This window comes from Apis mellifera, linkage group LG9 (assembly GCF_003254395.2).
Source record: "Apis mellifera strain DH4 linkage group LG9, Amel_HAv3.1, whole genome shotgun sequence".
NCBI lineage: Eukaryota > Metazoa > Arthropoda > Insecta > Hymenoptera > Apidae > Apis > Apis mellifera.
In genome coordinates this window covers 8,752,518-8,767,877 of record NC_037646.1, presented here as the reverse complement: position 1 = coordinate 8,767,877, position 15,360 = coordinate 8,752,518, and the positions used below count along the sequence as shown (strand labels likewise).

The following is a 15,360-nucleotide window of genomic DNA, read 5'->3' as shown; positions in this document are numbered from 1 at the left end:
ACCATTTTTTCATCGTGCTAACTGCTTCTCGCGAGTTTCAAACACGTTCAGAGATTCGTGGGACGATTCGAATTTACTTGGATCTTTTTTTTTCTTATTTTCGTATTATCTCTTCTTAGCTTTATTATGAGAGTTACGTAGATTTTTGACGGAAATATTGGCGATATACAAGACAACGTTCGCGTTAAATCCAATAATTTATCTTTCTATCTTTCGAAAATCGACACGACGGTTTCTAGACAAGATGAAATAATTGGAATTATCCATTAATTAGTACTCGCAACTAACGATCTCGTCGATTTCCCTTAATTTTCACGTATCTCGTCGACTAGAAAAAGAATAATGAAAAAAAACCTGTATCTGTCGAAAAACTTGCTCCCCTCTAAGAAAGAAAGACAAATCTCGGCAAAAATATCCTCGAAAGAAGAAGAAGAGGAGGAAGAAGATTGGAGAAGAATAGGTAGTAAGAGGTATTAAATCCCATAGCACGTTTCCCGGCCCCCGTATTGTAGGCAATGAAAGCCCGATAGACCGATCGTTCCACGGGCTTATTACTCTTCTTTAATGCATGTACCTGAAGGAAGAAACGTTTTCTAGGTCAGCAAGGCCGAGGCATCGTTCAGTGACGGAGAGTGGACGAAACGCGATGAGCCTGTGCACCCCGACCGCGCTGCCATTGGTCATTAGTCTTCAGGGTACGCCGTTGTTGACGCCAACACCGAATCCGACGGCGGCCACGCCGGCCTCGGCAACCTCCTACGTGACGATGATGCATCGCACGCCAACCTCCCTTTACCGTGACACTTTTCATCAACACGAGCACGATCAGAATTGTTGAGGAGAACAAAAGTGGATCATCCTCCTCGAGGATGCGGGATCGATCACACAGCGGGTGGACACAGCCGCTCCACGATTCCTCGTATCGAGGGGATTTCTTTTAATTTTTTTCCTTTTCTTTTTTTTTTTTTCTCCATCTTTGTGAAATTTTCTATGAGTTGTGAGAATTCTGATTCGAGAAATTCGGGGAAAGTATGTACAAAAGTTTACCAAATTAGAAATTATTCCCCGTGTTACGTTTACGAGAGAAGGGATGAAATGAAATCGAGAGTTTCAATTCTTGGGACGTGGATATGTGCAATACGAATATATGGAGAGAAATGGAGTAACTGAAGGGAATGTTTGATCTAAAAATACCTGCCGCACAATTTTTGCCTCCGTGTCTTTTCATGCTCAATCGTGGTAGAGGAAGAACGGCAAAGAATCCCGAGAAGAAATATATATATATATGTAAATGTGATAAAACATTTTGTATTGTCGTTTACTTTCTTCTGGAAATTTTCCGGACGATCCAAGTGTTTCATCGAACCAAAGATTATTCGTAAGTGGAAACGTTACCTTTTAGAGAGAGGTGTGGTCGTTGTAACGAGAAGTAAAATTAGAGGTAAAAAAAAATTGCATGGAGTAAAGAATAGCTCGTCGATTCGTACATCGCAATGATCGGTGCAAACGATCATTTTTCATCGATCTTGTATCTCTCTTTTTTTCTTCTCCTTCTTTTTTCTTCCCCGATACGCGTCGATTATCAAAAACGCACTATCATGCACTGTGATATACCGATGGAAAAAAAAAAATATTTCTTTGTTCGACCCACCGCGGACGTTGAGATTATTCCTTCGCGAGAGATTCGACAAACGAAACGATTAGAAGAATCGAGAAGAAGTACGAATTAATAATAAAGATAGAATCTTATTTACCTAATAGAATTTTCTCGATTTTAAAGAAATCCAATACGTTCTCGAGATCGACGAAATTCCCAATATAACTTTCCAGCCAGGAAGAAAGAAAGAAGAAAAAAAAAAAAAAAAAAAAAATGTCATTCCTACTTTACCTTCATTTGTACTAACTTTTATTTGACAAATAAAAAGTATCCATTACAAATAATTGTAAACTGTATATCTTATATAATACACACATCGTGATACGAGCGAGATTACGATTCTCTCTCTCTCTTTCTCTCTTACCCATTCTCTCGTGCATACATTTCTCATCGTAATTGTACACGCACACCACTTTCTCCCTCTCTTTCTCTCTCTCTCTTTCTCTGTCTCGATTTTCTTTTTTTTTTCTCAACCAATTCTCGACCAATTCACAATTACGAAACTTTCTTCCCTCGACACGCGTTCCACATACACACACAGAGATACACACGCTAAACACACCAATTTTCTCTCCCTCTCACGCATTTCGTGTGTGTATATGTATGTATGTATATGTATTTATGTATGTTTCTCTGTTTTTTTTTGTTGCCTGTTTCTCGTGTGTTATTCTTATTACATAAATCGATCTCGGAGTATAATGAAAAAATGTTCCGTGCCGCTTCCATATGAACTGTTCGAACACGAACTGACGAAAAAAAAGCGAATAATTTATTATCCACGTTGATGCCAATTCGAAATAAATATAAAAAAAAAAAAAAAACTATACACAAAATGAAAATCTCTTTAGAATTTAAGGATAATTTGTAATTCCATCGTCGAATTCCCTTCGTCAACATTGTGAAATAAATACCGATAGCAGAGAGAAATGGACCGAAATGTAGATTAAAATCAACGAGAACATATTCATCGTTGTAATTGGAGGAGAAGCTTGCCAAGAACATTTCTCATCCCCGACATCACGAAAAAGACGGTACAATCGATCGTGAGTCGAACGAAAATGCACGCGCGAATTCTCTGTTCGAGATCACGCGGACGTAAAAGATTCCCTTTTTATTTCTTTCCTCTTTATTTTTTTTTTTTCCTTTTTTTCTTCCTTTTTTTTTTTTTTTTTTTTTTTTTGATCTTCGTTTAACACGACGCTGTGGGGGGACGGGGGGGTGGGGGGGGGGTTGTGTGGATCATCATGGAAAAGAGGGGACTTGGTTTTCCTTATTTAAACCTAAGAGAAAAAAAAGGCTCCGTGTCGACCGGCGCCGGTCGTTTAATAGAGATGCGTTAAAAAAAATGCCCTTCGTAGCGTCATCAAAATCCTTTCTTTTTTTTTTTTTTTCATTCTTTCTCTCTTTCTTTCTTTCTTTTTTTTCTTTTTTTTTTTCCTTTTTTTTTTCCTTAAGGTTACGATTTCGCATCTTTTCTTCTATTTCCGTTTCGTTACGAGATTACGGTTATTACATTGTATCGGGGTATGGAGGAGAGAGAGGGTAAAAAGGGCGGTGAGAGTTTCTATTCGAATCGGAAGGGAAAGAGGACGAGTTCTCTCTAACTTTTAAGGGCGGCTTTTCGATTCTTCTCTATTATTTCATTGTCTTATTTTTTTTTTTTTTCTCTTCCTCATCTGCGATAAATCTCTATTATTTAAAATTGGCGCCCGCGCGCTTGTTCAAGTTTGCAACCTCCAAAAAGAGAACACTCTTGTTACGTCCTATCGCCGATGAACCGAACCGTATATATAAAAAAGTTTCAGTGGAAACAAGATGAATTATTTGCAGAGCTCGAGAAGATGCAAACAGGATTGACTTCGGGCTAGTATTAATTTACCAACGAATTTCTTTGCTTTTTCTTGTAAGAAGACTCTGCTTCGAACGACCCGCGCGAAGAGACCATTACGGTGTTCACTTTTGAAAGTTCGAACTTGATGTTCGATGTTTGTTAAATGTTTAATTTATAAATATTTCGATCCATACATATAAGTAATAAAACTTTCTTCCCATTAAGCTGCTTTTTCTTCTTCTTCTTCTTCTTCTTCGTCTTCGTCTTCTTCTTCTTCTGTCTTCTCGCAGATGATCATAACGTGTGATTTCTTTCTTTTTTTTTTCCTTTTATATATATATATATATTTATGTTCTTAGAAGTGATGTATATATATACGCAATATAATTTCTAATACCATTGGCCATTCTTATTACTTAGAAACCAAATTACGTCCTTTTCCGGTTAAACGCGCGTTACCTATTTTCTAGGGAGAAAAAAAAAAAAAAAAAAAAAAAAAAAAAAAAAAAAAAAACATCCTCAGACTTCGTTGCAAGTTTTTCTTTTTGATTCAACATCTCGTACTATATAGCGATATTTCCAAAACAGAGTTGCCTTGTATAATAGCTTAGTAGTTTATCACTCTCTATTATTAGAATTCTTACACGCTTAACAGTTACATCGCAGAAAAAGAGATTACGAACACTTTTTACGCGCTCGATCGGTAAAATTGATAAGTATACGATCAATGCAAAATTACTCTTCTTAATCGTACGACAGTTAAGTCATAATTAAAGATAATGCAGCAATAGACGGGTGGCGGGCAGCGATTGAGGAAAGGGAAATGATATCGTTAACGATTTCTTTTCTCTTATTTTTTTTTCTTTTTTTTTTCTTTTTTTTTTTTTTTTTTTTTTTTTTTTTTTTTTTTTTTGTTTTAGTAAAGTAATATGTTATATACAAAAAGTACCGCATATTATAATGAGTCGATATTTTTTTTTTCTTTTTTTTTTTTTTTTATAGATTTAGTTCTCTCGTCGTTTCTGCTCTTTTTCAATTCACTCGATAATCTCTCCCTTCCTTCGATTTTATCGCTACATTTTTCCATTGATATTTAAACTTTTCGATCTTTTCACCTTCAGCTGTCAGAAACTTGAACATGTAAAATTCATGAATTTCTTTTCTTTTTTTTCTTTTTTTTTTCTTTTTTTTTCTTTTTTTTCCTTTTTTTTTTACGATTTGCCACGAATAAAAGAACAAATTTCGCAATGTTTCCGCAGCAAAACAGCGAAGAAAAGAGGGAACAGAGAACAATGTGCGTTTCGATAGGGACTCTTTTTTTTTGGGGGGGGGGGGGGGATTAGTTAAAACAATAAAGGAAATAAAACGAATGGGAAATAAAAGAAGAAAAAAATGATCATATCAAAGCTCGTCCAGAGCTGTGGAGAAAAGCACGTGATATAAAATGATTGGGGGAAAAAAAAAAAACAACTAAAAAAAGAGAAAAAAATGCGCAAGATCGAGAACGATCTCAGGCGTAGAAATAGTGCTGTTCTTTGGCCTTTCTTGTACGAGGAGGTATTGCCCCTCGAATGCCAATTCCATGTTTCTCGACTCGTGAAAGCAGGCAGGTGAGCATTTCTTGCTCATAAATCCATAGAATCGAATGGAAAAAGTCTGTAGAGTAGACTGTCTCTCCTTGCTTTTTTTTGCTTCGACCGATTAATATTTATATAATAGGAAATTTTTTCCCTTATTTTTTTTTTTTCCTCTTTTCCTCTCTCTTTTTTTTTTTTTTTTTTTTTTTGGTCTTGCAACGCATAAGGAGAAACGCCAAGTGTGTGATATTATATTGTTTCTTTTTTTTTTTTTTCTCTCTCGATGAAAAAGTTCTCGTCGCTTTTAATCGGTCTCCACTTTTCGCGCGAAGAAGTATCCCTAAAAAAATTATAAACGCATCTTTGGCTCCCCCCGAATGCTTCCTCTTTACACCACGTCCTAATAATGGTCTGCATTCTCGTGCACGCTGCAACAGATCATCAGAAATAATTTAATTAGAGAGGAATGATTGGATAAATTCGTGAATAAATAAATTATTAATTACGATTAGTCGATATCGGTCAGAGATTTTAGATTCTTAATGAGGCCGCGATATCCTAAAATCTGGGTGTTATCATGCTTTGAAGAAAAATCTATCTTTACGAAAAATTGGATCGACAACATTTTCAAAAGGTATTTATTTCAACATAATTACATTATATAACTCTACCAATCGATCGTACAGTTAATATCATTATGGGAAAATATGGAAGGGAAAAGCTCGCAAATTAATAAAGGATAGGAATCATTGGTACAACTTGGACGGCCGGATCGCTAAATGTTCGATTTTACATTTCCTTCTTGTATCCATCTCGCAGGTCTCGTCCACGTTATTCTAAGACAAATACAATTTACAACAAAGAACGAATCGGGCACATTTATTCCTTGTTTAACATTCCAAGCAAATACACATAACCTCGACCATAGTTAGAATCGATATTTTTTTTTTTTTTATTTAAATTTAAACACACATATTCGTAACATCTACACGGATAAAATAAATTATGTGAGAAGCTCGAAAGAAAATTACGAGTTACGCAACCCGTGAGAGAACGTCACGCGAACGATGGAGGCCGCAGCGGGATTTGATGTTAGTTCCATAAAAGCAGGATATTCTTGGGAAGAGAAGGCGACGATCGCGAGCGCCTTTGTAGGATGATTAGTGATTCCTTGTTATATCGAAAGTAGAACAACAAAATCACTAGTCTTCCATGCAACGGCGCTCGATTTCCCATTTGCTTAACTCGTTCAGCTTTAAGTGGTAGTAGTAGTAGTAGTAGTAGTAGTAGTAGCAGCAGTAGCAGACGTGTTCTCCAACGCCGTGTTCTCCACCTTCGATTTCCTTCACCTTCGCGACGATTATTATTATTATTATTACTTTTCTTTTTTTTTTTTTTTTTTTTTTTAATATCCCCTGTTCACTTTTCTCACGATTTCTTCTCGCATTGGTTAGTCGGGGGGTCTTTTAGTTAGTTCCTCGTGCAGGATCGTGTGATTCGATGCGATTCAGAAGCGGAATAATAATTTCCCTCTGTTCAATGGCGTTTACTTGTTACAGGCGGCTCCTGGACCCGTGATCGCTTCGAGGTAATAATAAGCTAAGGATGTTAATGCGTGATGGCGTGTGGCGTAAATGTGAGCATGTGAGCACTAAATAATTCTCGATTTATTAATATTTAATAAGAAAGCTTAACAGAGAATCTTTTCAAGATGCGGAGAAATTTGGCTCGATATTTCTTTTTTCTTTCTTTCTTTTTTTTTTTTTTTAATTTGGAGAAAAGTGACACGTCACAAATGTTAAGAATGGAGAATCGCGTCTCATCGGGGAAAAGTGGGAAAATCGATACTTACGGTAGATATGGAACGCGTGTTTGCGCATTATAAGCTATCCATTGTGACGAGATAGAAGCGTGTTTGTACAAAAGCTCCCTACCCACTTTGCAAAGACTTGGAAACGCACACGTTTACGCGCCAGGGATTCATTTCTAAAGTTACTTTTACAAAGCGGATTACTCCATATTTCGCGATTGAACAGAGACGCAGAATTAATGGGAACTCGTTTACAAACAATGGTACGAATATGCCAGCAAGTAGTAGACGCAATATACATTGTAAGAATGATGTTAATTATTTGTTAATCGGCGTTAATACATTTGTCACATGTTAAAATGCTTCTCGAGAGATTGCACAATAGAGCGCAAATGGGAGATGATATGGATGTTAAAAAGGATAATAATAATAATAATAAAATATCGCGACTATAGATATAGCGAAACAATTACCTCTGCTGAAGCAGGTACTGAGCCATTTGTATCTGACTTGGTAATCCGGTTATAGTGATAATGCGATCGTTACTTCCAGACAACGGTTCGTCTATAGTGATTCCAGCACCGCTGTCTGATCTTACTTTTCGAATTCTGGCGCCTCCCTTGCCGATAATTGCCCCAGCAAGCTGTTGATCAGATCGAACGTTAAGAATTATCCGCTAATTCATTCTCGACTTATTAACTATCTCTTATTATCGTTCATTCACTTTCATTTTCTTCGAAAGTGAAAGTTTCAAAGTCGAGAAGAGAAAGTTTATCGAAGAAAATTTACTTACGTCTTTAGGAATGGTGACTTGAGTGGTGGTCTTTCCACCCATGTTGCCCTGATTTCCTTGATTATTGCCACCCATAGGTGGGCCGCTCATTCCCGAGTTAGCACCGCCACCCAAACCGTTTGGCGCGCCTCCTTGCATACCCCATCCATCACCTGCGCGAAACACAACGATCGGCACGATGATAAATATTCTCCGAGCCACGTGCGAAGAAGGCCGTTCAACGCATCGCTATTCATTCTCTAATCTCCGAGAGGAAGATTCGCGTGAATGCCATATTAAAATTAACCACAAATTCGAATTATTTATCGCGATTCATTACAATGATCATTCCATTAAAGACTCGAATAATTCTCAACTATCAAGATATCGGATATTTTAACCATACAATTAACTCTCCACCATCACACTTCGCTACCTGGATATTCAATATCCATTTTTCTTTCTCTCTCTCTCTTTTTTTTTATTACATAACTACATATATACATTATTCATTGATTTTATTCAAATCAATATTTATATTCGATATTGGAATCACCTGATTACAATTATTCTAAAATTAGTCGAGTCGGCAAAGATTAATATTTTTTTCTTTTTCTTTTCCTTGTAATCTTTCTAATCAACGTAAATCTTCGCACGTAACGGAGGATTTGCTCGTACGAATCCCTCTTACCATTGTAATTTCCAGCGGCGTACGGGGGCGGGCCACCCCTATTGCCGCCGTATCCGCCTCGTCCGCCTTCGTACCCTCCACCCCCGCCTCCTCCGCGAGAGTTGCCCCCGTAGCCACGGTCAGGCGGCCCGCCAGACATGCCACCGCCTCCGCCGCCTCCCCCGCGCGGCCCACCTCTCGGTGGCGGCGGGAACCCGCGGTTCATGTCGCCCGGCCCAGCGCGGTTGTCGCGTCGGGGTGGCATACCCCCGCCGCCGCCGCCGCCTCCGCCACCGCCGCGCCCCCCAGGACCCCCGAAGCCACCCCCTTTCCCTTGGCCGCCGTCGCCGGTCCCATAGCCGCCGTAGTCGTCCGCGTAATAGTCGTCGAAGTTGTGCGGATCGTAAGGGTTGTTCACTCCCTTCAGAGGCGACTGGAACGAATTAAGAAAATATATTAGGAGGGATTAGGTTTCTTCTTGTATGATATATGTGTACTCCTCATCTTTCTTCTTATATATATAAAATTATCTGACGATAATTTCGTACAATTTTAATTCCAATTAACACACTCACGGTTTTAATAGTGGCGATCAGCTCGCGAATGCACTCGATGCAAGTGGTCGGTTTTCCGCAGATGCTGATCAGCCGGTCAGTGCTATGGGGACAGCAGTGAGAATAAATCTTGATCCTTGCCCCAGTTTTCTGCAATACCAAACGAATGTAATTAAAACGAGGGATGTGCAAACATCTCTTCGATTGGATAATTCAAACAATCTCCACAAAAAGGAGATATATGTTATATTCGAGAGGCGATATAAAGAACCGTCAAACGAAGAAAGTGAAACCTTAATCGCGGCCGATCATGGCTGTCGCGTTTCTCCGGCTCGATAACTCGACGTTGCGCGATTCTTAGGCGCCAATGGGCGGATCGCGTGCTTCGAGCTGGTTAACAGCCAACCCCGTTGCTTCTCGACACTGTGCTTTCAGAGACAGGGTCGGGGATTGAAAGCGGTAAACGTACCCCATTCGGTCACCTTTAATCTGTTTCCCTCTCTTTTTTTTCCCTCCGCCTTCAATGTTCTTTTTTTTTTTTTTTTTTTTTTTTTTTAGAACCGCTTTAACGTAATTATCGTGCCAGGATCTCTGGTTTCTCCGTAAAGGGTGTAAAAGGAAGAGGAATATCTCGCGAGCAAGGGGGATAATTAAAATTAGCAATCGGTTTCGATTTCTCGTCCCACGAAGTCGTGGAACGAATCAAAAACGATTTCCTTTTTATTTCTCTCTCTCTTTCTCTCTCTCTTTTTATTTGAGAGAAAAAGAGAGAGAGAGACACAGAGTGGATACATTCACGAGTACGAAACAAAAAGGAAAAAAGATGGAATTAGCGTGATTTATTCGCCGTGATTATTCAGAGGGGAGGTAATGAGAGCAGAGACTGTGATTAGGTATTGATTGTCAGACGTTTAACTTTGCCGTACTCGTACAAATATTTGACCATCCTCGACGATATTTTCAATTGAATTTTTTTTTTACGATTACGAAAAAAATTTAACATCTTTTTATAGATATTTGACGAATCAATATTTTTTCCCTATTCTACACGTTGCATAATTATTGTTATTATCATGTGTTATGTAAATATATGTACATACGTAAGATATACTTAACATATATAAATATTTAACCATACATTTATATTTATATATATATATACGTATGTATGTGTGTATATATATACATTTATATCATCGTTATGTATTTGCAATGTAAATATATTGTATATAAAAAAGAAAATCAAAAAAGCAAAAGCAAATTGATTGTTGGTCGAGAAAATTATATAAATTACTTCCCTCGTAAATTGAAAAATGAAGAAGAAGAAGAAACTTAAGTGAAAAAAAAGAGAGAGAGAAAAAAAAATAAATAGAACTAAATAGATTCCAAATACGCTAATTACAATCGGTGAGATTTATCGTTCAACGCATGTTGCTCTCTATCAGGGAAAAAATCGAGTGATGGGAATTCAATTCTACAGATTCTACATTCTCGCCAATGGATATTCGACATTGTGTGGAAATTGCACCGTTTAATTACGTAGATCAAAGCGGACGGCATCGTCCGCTTCCCTCGCCTCCATTCATCCGTTTCCAAATGCAGAGACATCCGGTCACGCAGAATCGACGAATCGCTTTTGCACGAGAGAGATCGACTACTGATCACTCTCAAACTTCCCAATTTCCACTTTGTTTCTTTCGAGATATTAGATGCCTTCGGCTACCAACATTGATTCGTTTCAACATTGATTCTTGATTCCCCCTGATTTGCATTTCGTCAAATGGAAATAAAATTGGGAAATAGCATCGGGTTTTGTATAAATAATCGAAATGAATAAATTAAACGAGGCTATAAAAAAAGAATTCCATCTGTATAAATATTCATCAATAATTAAAATTTTGATATCGATTAACAAAATCAATCGAATTTCAATTTTTCAATCTATCTAAATGTTTAAGAAATGTGGGAAAAATATATTTTTTTCAGACATTTTCTTTTTTTTTTTTTTTTCCTTTTTTCCTTCGATATATATTACGAATTTGTAAATAAAGATCTTTCGTATCTTTCAATTATTGTTTGATTAGTATTTCTTTTGCAAATTTAAACTTTAGACCGATAACTATTACTAAGATTGTAAACAGTTGTGTAACTATTTGCTAAGATAATGATGAAAAAAATCCTCAATCCACACGATTATCGTACAATCATTGCAATACGACAGATATAGCAACGGGGATGAAAAAGAATTACTTTAGTTAAAGAGATCGATATGAAAAAAAATATATATATAATAGCGTAATAAACAGAACATTCTATCACAAAATGAAAACCTTGCATGAAAACCAGTCAAAAAAAGAAAAAAGAAAAAAAAGAAGAAAGAAAAAATTCATTGCGTCCGAATGATTCACAACTTTTGTTACGTTTTCCACGTGCAAATTTATATATTTATTAATTCATCGTACCCCAGAGAAATAAACCAATATCTGTTGGCCACCTGTATTAACGAAACGAATACAATCTCGATAGTGTCATCAAGAATTTATCGATCGACAACGCACTTCTATTCTGTGTAAATGACCACCACGCAAGTCCATGCATTTTCATTGAATTCATTATGCGTGGATCCGCGAACTTCGACACTGTGAGGAAAGAGGAAATGCTAACTCAGTTAGTTTTAAGCAACGATAATACTCGTTTAGAATATCTTATACGTTGACTGGAAAAAAAATTTGAAATATCTTGTCTATTCAACCTTCGTCGATTCGTTGAAAATTTTAAGGTGAAACCTTAAGGTAAGCTTCAATTTTTATTTACTTTGACGTATGTACGTGGATTTTTTTTTCTTCTTTTTTTTTTAATAATATAACAATTTTTTCGTTTCTATTTTTATTTGTATTATACTCGTGGAAATTTTTCTATCGTTACAAAATTTCGATCGCGTGTGAACAGACAATCGTGACACGTGACGATGATAAAATTTGTTCTAAAAATCTCGTGGGAATAGGATGATGCGATTAAATCAGAGAAATATCAAAATTCTTTTTCTATAAAAATAACGATAATAATAAAAAATGTGATCCATCAAATTTGAAACAGTTCCAAGACTTTTTCATTAAAATTTATTCCTCGAGCAGGAAACGTCAGTAATAATGATCACTATGTGAAATAAAAAGATATGACCGAGAAACCGCCTTTCTCGAGGCAAAAAAGGAACGTTAGTGCCTTCCATTGACTTTGCTTGGAACGATCCACGTAGCAAAACGTGTTCGCTTTTTCATACGGCAGACGTGTTTCGCGAAGCTTTCCGAGAGCTCTCTTCTCCACTTTTAACCGTGCCAAAATTTAATTTTATCGGGAAAACAATAGATTCGACGAAGTTGAAATTCGTCTCATTCGATGTCCTAATCGATACTGTCCCACTTTTACGAACCTGTCTTCGAAACGCGTTTCTATCCTTAGAGGAATGATTCGAGACTCGACCAGGTAAGCTCGAAGAATCGATTGATTTTATTATTTTAACGTAACATCACGCGACTTATTCAAGATTTATATATCGTTGCATTCGACATATATGATTATTTACAGGATATGAGTTATGACGTATCGAAACGTGAAATCTAATAGTAATCGTGACACGTATATTTGTAGTCTTAATAACAAAGTGTTTTTTTCCTTCAAAATAAAATCTCAGCAATATATAAGATAACATATCGTCACTGAGAAGAAGATTTATAATTTGAATTTTGCATCGTATAATAGTCGTCTCTTTCTAGCATTCGATATTTCTTGACACTTTATCATATTTATTTTTGTTCTTCCGCTTTAATCATATTATACGTATATTAAGATATTAAATTTCTTTTTTTTTTTTATTATTTAGATTTCAAGAATTTTTTGCCGTGAATAAAAATTGAAGAACAAGATGTCGAAAATTTTTACAGCGGAAGAAGTAGCGAAACACAATCACGATAAAGATCTATGGATCGTGTATGAAAAAGGTGTGTACGATATTACAAAGTTTCTAAGCGAACATCCAGGCGGGGAGGAAGTGTTGCTGAATCTAGCTGGACAAGACGCGACACAATGTTTCAACGACATTGGACACTCGGGCGAGGCTATACAGCTTCGTGAAACCTACAAAATAGGAACAGTTGTCGGCTCTGTTTCTGCAACATCATTCAGTGGTACGTTGCCTGTATTTTTTTCTTTTTTTTTTTTTTCTCCGAATACGAACACTTACGAATACTGTCAATTCATTGTTTACTTAAAGAATATAAAAAGAAATAAGAAGAAATATTTGCACCATTTTTGATCTTTAAATAAATCACACAACGAATTAATTACAAAACAATATTCACGAAATAACGATCTTTGTTTGTTCAAGAGTCAAAAGTGCAAGACACGACGATAGATGACGATAATTGGGAATATGAACCACCGAAATACGAAACGTCACCGTGGCTTAAAGTGATTGTCGCAATTGGTGTCGTCATTTACGCTTGTATATTTTACTATTTTTGGTATTCATAAGGGGGATAAAATCAGAAGGAGATTGTTATAAATAAAAATACTTGTATTTTTTAAGAGAGTGGATTTTTCATTTCTTTGTTTAAATCTTCCTATTGTGACCAGACGAATTAATTAATTGAAATCATATTTTTTTTATCTATCAAAATATTTTACACAAAATGAATGGATTAATTTTTATCAAAAGATCGAGAAAGAATATTTAAATATTAAATATTTAAATATTTTGCTTGAATACTTAAAATCAAATTTAATTTAAATCTTTCTTTCTTAAAGAATATTAAATATTTTAATAATTTTATTTATTTATTTTTTTTTTTAAATTCTGTCGATCAAGATATTTTTATACACGATAAATTTCTCGATATTTAAGAAATACAGATGAAACGAAATTCTATCCTTCAACATCTGGTCAAACTAGATTCAATCTGTTTCTCGATATTCTGGCACGTCAACCGCGCGTTTAAATTAAAATTCGTGTCACGAAAATTCAGCCGAGCAAGATGTGCTCTCTCTCCTATCCAGGCACGCGATCAATAAAACACTATTTTTTTTTCTTCCCTTTTTTTTATATCTATATCGCATCTATACACTTCTCCGTATTGTAACAACGTGTTCATGCGAACTCTATGAATAGAAATCGTATTTCAAATCGCATGTAATATGATTTTTACGATTCCCTATAATTGCCATATTATTCAAAGTCAACAAACAACGTTAGAAATTGATTAAAACCGATTGTCGTTCATTCTAGAAAACGTATAATCGGTATAAAAATTTTATGTAACGGATCCAGTACGGATCTTATCAAATATTCTTATCAATTATTGTGTCTTATTAACTCGTATGCATGCATGATGTATATATATATATTAATATTATATACGATAATATTAATGTGATATACGATAATACAATATTATATCAGATGACATGCAAAAATGTTTGTGCATTTTTATTAATTAATATGAACGGATCGAATACGAGTTCCTTCGCCATCGTGACTGGCCAGTTTTCAATCGACTGCAATTAAAGTTTGAGAATCCATTTCATTTCCAATGTATTGGAATTTCCATATTACGAAACTATATACGTATATAAAAATAAGTTAAGATAATAATTATTTCTTCTTTTTTAACGTAAATATTTATCTTTGGTTTATTCAATAATAAGATGATACAGTAAAATGTGAAAGATAAATGAGATTTTATTTTTGAATCGATATATTGATTTTTATACGAAATAATTGATAAAAATAAATATATCTCGTCGGCAAAATATTATATTTATTTCAAATAAAGTTTTAAACGTCATACTATAAAAATTATAAATTTGAAATAAATCGTAATACGTTCCTTTTATAACATTGTTCATAATGATCATTGTAATGAAATATAAATATTTAAACAATATATTATTATTTGAGACTATCATTAACATGTACGAGTTAAAATAATAATAAATTTATATAATTTTAAAATTTACTGATATTTTATATTAATAAAAATTCATCTTATCTGTGATGAGATTCATCACGTGTTAAATGAACCATTTAAAATTTTCAAATGATCGTTTAAAAACCAAAATGAAACAAACAAATTTTAAAAATGTTTCGAAAATTACAAATTACCATTGTTATCATCAATTTTTTTGTAAATATTACAGAGAGAATTAGAGAATTCTATGAGATCGATATTTTCGTTTAATTAATTACTGTAATGTAACTTCATCATAACAGCTTATTATTATTTTAATCTCTTTCCAACCCGATATATCATTTTAAAACCATCTTTTTCTATTACTTGTAAATTTTATTCAAATATAAATTATAATCTTTTCGATAAAAATCTGATACGTTTAAATGTATCGAGTGTATTAAATCGTAAAAAATAGATATTTTGTACAACATGCATATATTTAAATGCATTTCCGATCTTTATCACGAGAATTATGATTTCATGA

The 15,360-nt window shown here is 35.0% G+C and overlaps 3 protein-coding genes and 1 non-coding gene across 17 annotated transcripts in view; 2 read left to right on the top strand and 2 right to left on the bottom strand.

Annotated features, from left to right (window-relative positions):
* Nucleotides 1-1,302, top strand: part of 5-HT2alpha (serotonin receptor) — a 31,025-nt gene extending 29,723 nt beyond the window's left edge. For 5 of the 6 annotated variants that reach the window (XM_006561560.3, XM_006561561.2, XM_006561559.2 and 2 more), the window contains one exon: nt 598-1,302. In XM_006561560.3, the coding sequence (XP_006561623.1) occupies nt 598-838 (241 nt within the window). In that variant the 3' untranslated portion in view covers nt 839-1,302. 6 annotated transcript variants of the gene reach the window in all.
* A 798-nt stretch (nt 1,303-2,100) lies between these two features.
* LOC409007 (heterogeneous nuclear ribonucleoprotein K) overlaps nt 2,101-15,360 on the bottom strand; it is a 91,289-nt gene continuing 78,029 nt past the window's right edge. For 6 of the 8 annotated variants that reach the window (XM_006561820.3, XM_006561825.3, XM_006561821.3 and 3 more), the window contains 5 exons: nt 8,893-9,021; nt 8,339-8,750; nt 7,669-7,820; nt 7,349-7,518; nt 2,101-5,493 (listed from right to left, as the gene is read on the bottom strand). In XM_006561820.3, the coding sequence (XP_006561883.1) occupies nt 5,466-5,493; nt 7,349-7,518; nt 7,669-7,820; nt 8,339-8,750; nt 8,893-9,021 (891 nt within the window). In that variant the 3' untranslated portion in view covers nt 2,101-5,465. The remainder of the gene's footprint in view (nt 5,494-7,348; nt 7,519-7,668; nt 7,821-8,338; nt 8,751-8,892; nt 9,022-15,360) is intronic. The other 2 variants (XM_006561822.3, XM_006561826.3) reach the window with 1 other exon arrangement.
* Mir7 (microRNA 7) lies at nt 6,206-6,292 on the bottom strand. Its single transcript, NR_031527.1, has one exon. It is a non-coding gene; the product is annotated as a microRNA 7 (primary transcript).
* LOC726850 (cytochrome b5) lies at nt 11,447-13,455 on the top strand. 2 transcript variants are annotated; one of them, XM_006561819.3, is made up of 3 exons: nt 11,447-11,663; nt 12,752-13,055; nt 13,256-13,455. In XM_006561819.3, exons 2-3 carry the CDS (start codon nt 12,794-12,796, stop codon nt 13,399-13,401), a joined length of 408 nt encoding a protein of 135 aa, XP_006561882.1. In that variant the 5' UTR covers nt 11,447-11,663; nt 12,752-12,793; the 3' UTR covers nt 13,402-13,455. The 2 variants fall into 2 exon arrangements, with proteins under 2 accessions (XP_006561882.1, XP_001120774.1); XM_001120774.5 differs by lacking the exon at nt 11,447-11,663 and adding an exon at nt 11,988-12,354.

What these genes read in the sequence shown, in the direction of transcription:
- LOC726850 (XM_006561819.3), top strand. Translation starts at nt 12,794, where the DNA reads ATGTCGAAAATTTTTACAGCGGAAGAAGTAGCGAAACACAATCACGAT. An exon ending in TTCTGCAACATCATTCAGTG is followed by an intron (nt 13,056 to 13,255) that starts GTACGTTGCCTG and finishes TGTTTGTTCAAG; the next exon opens with AGTCAAAAGTGCAAGACACG.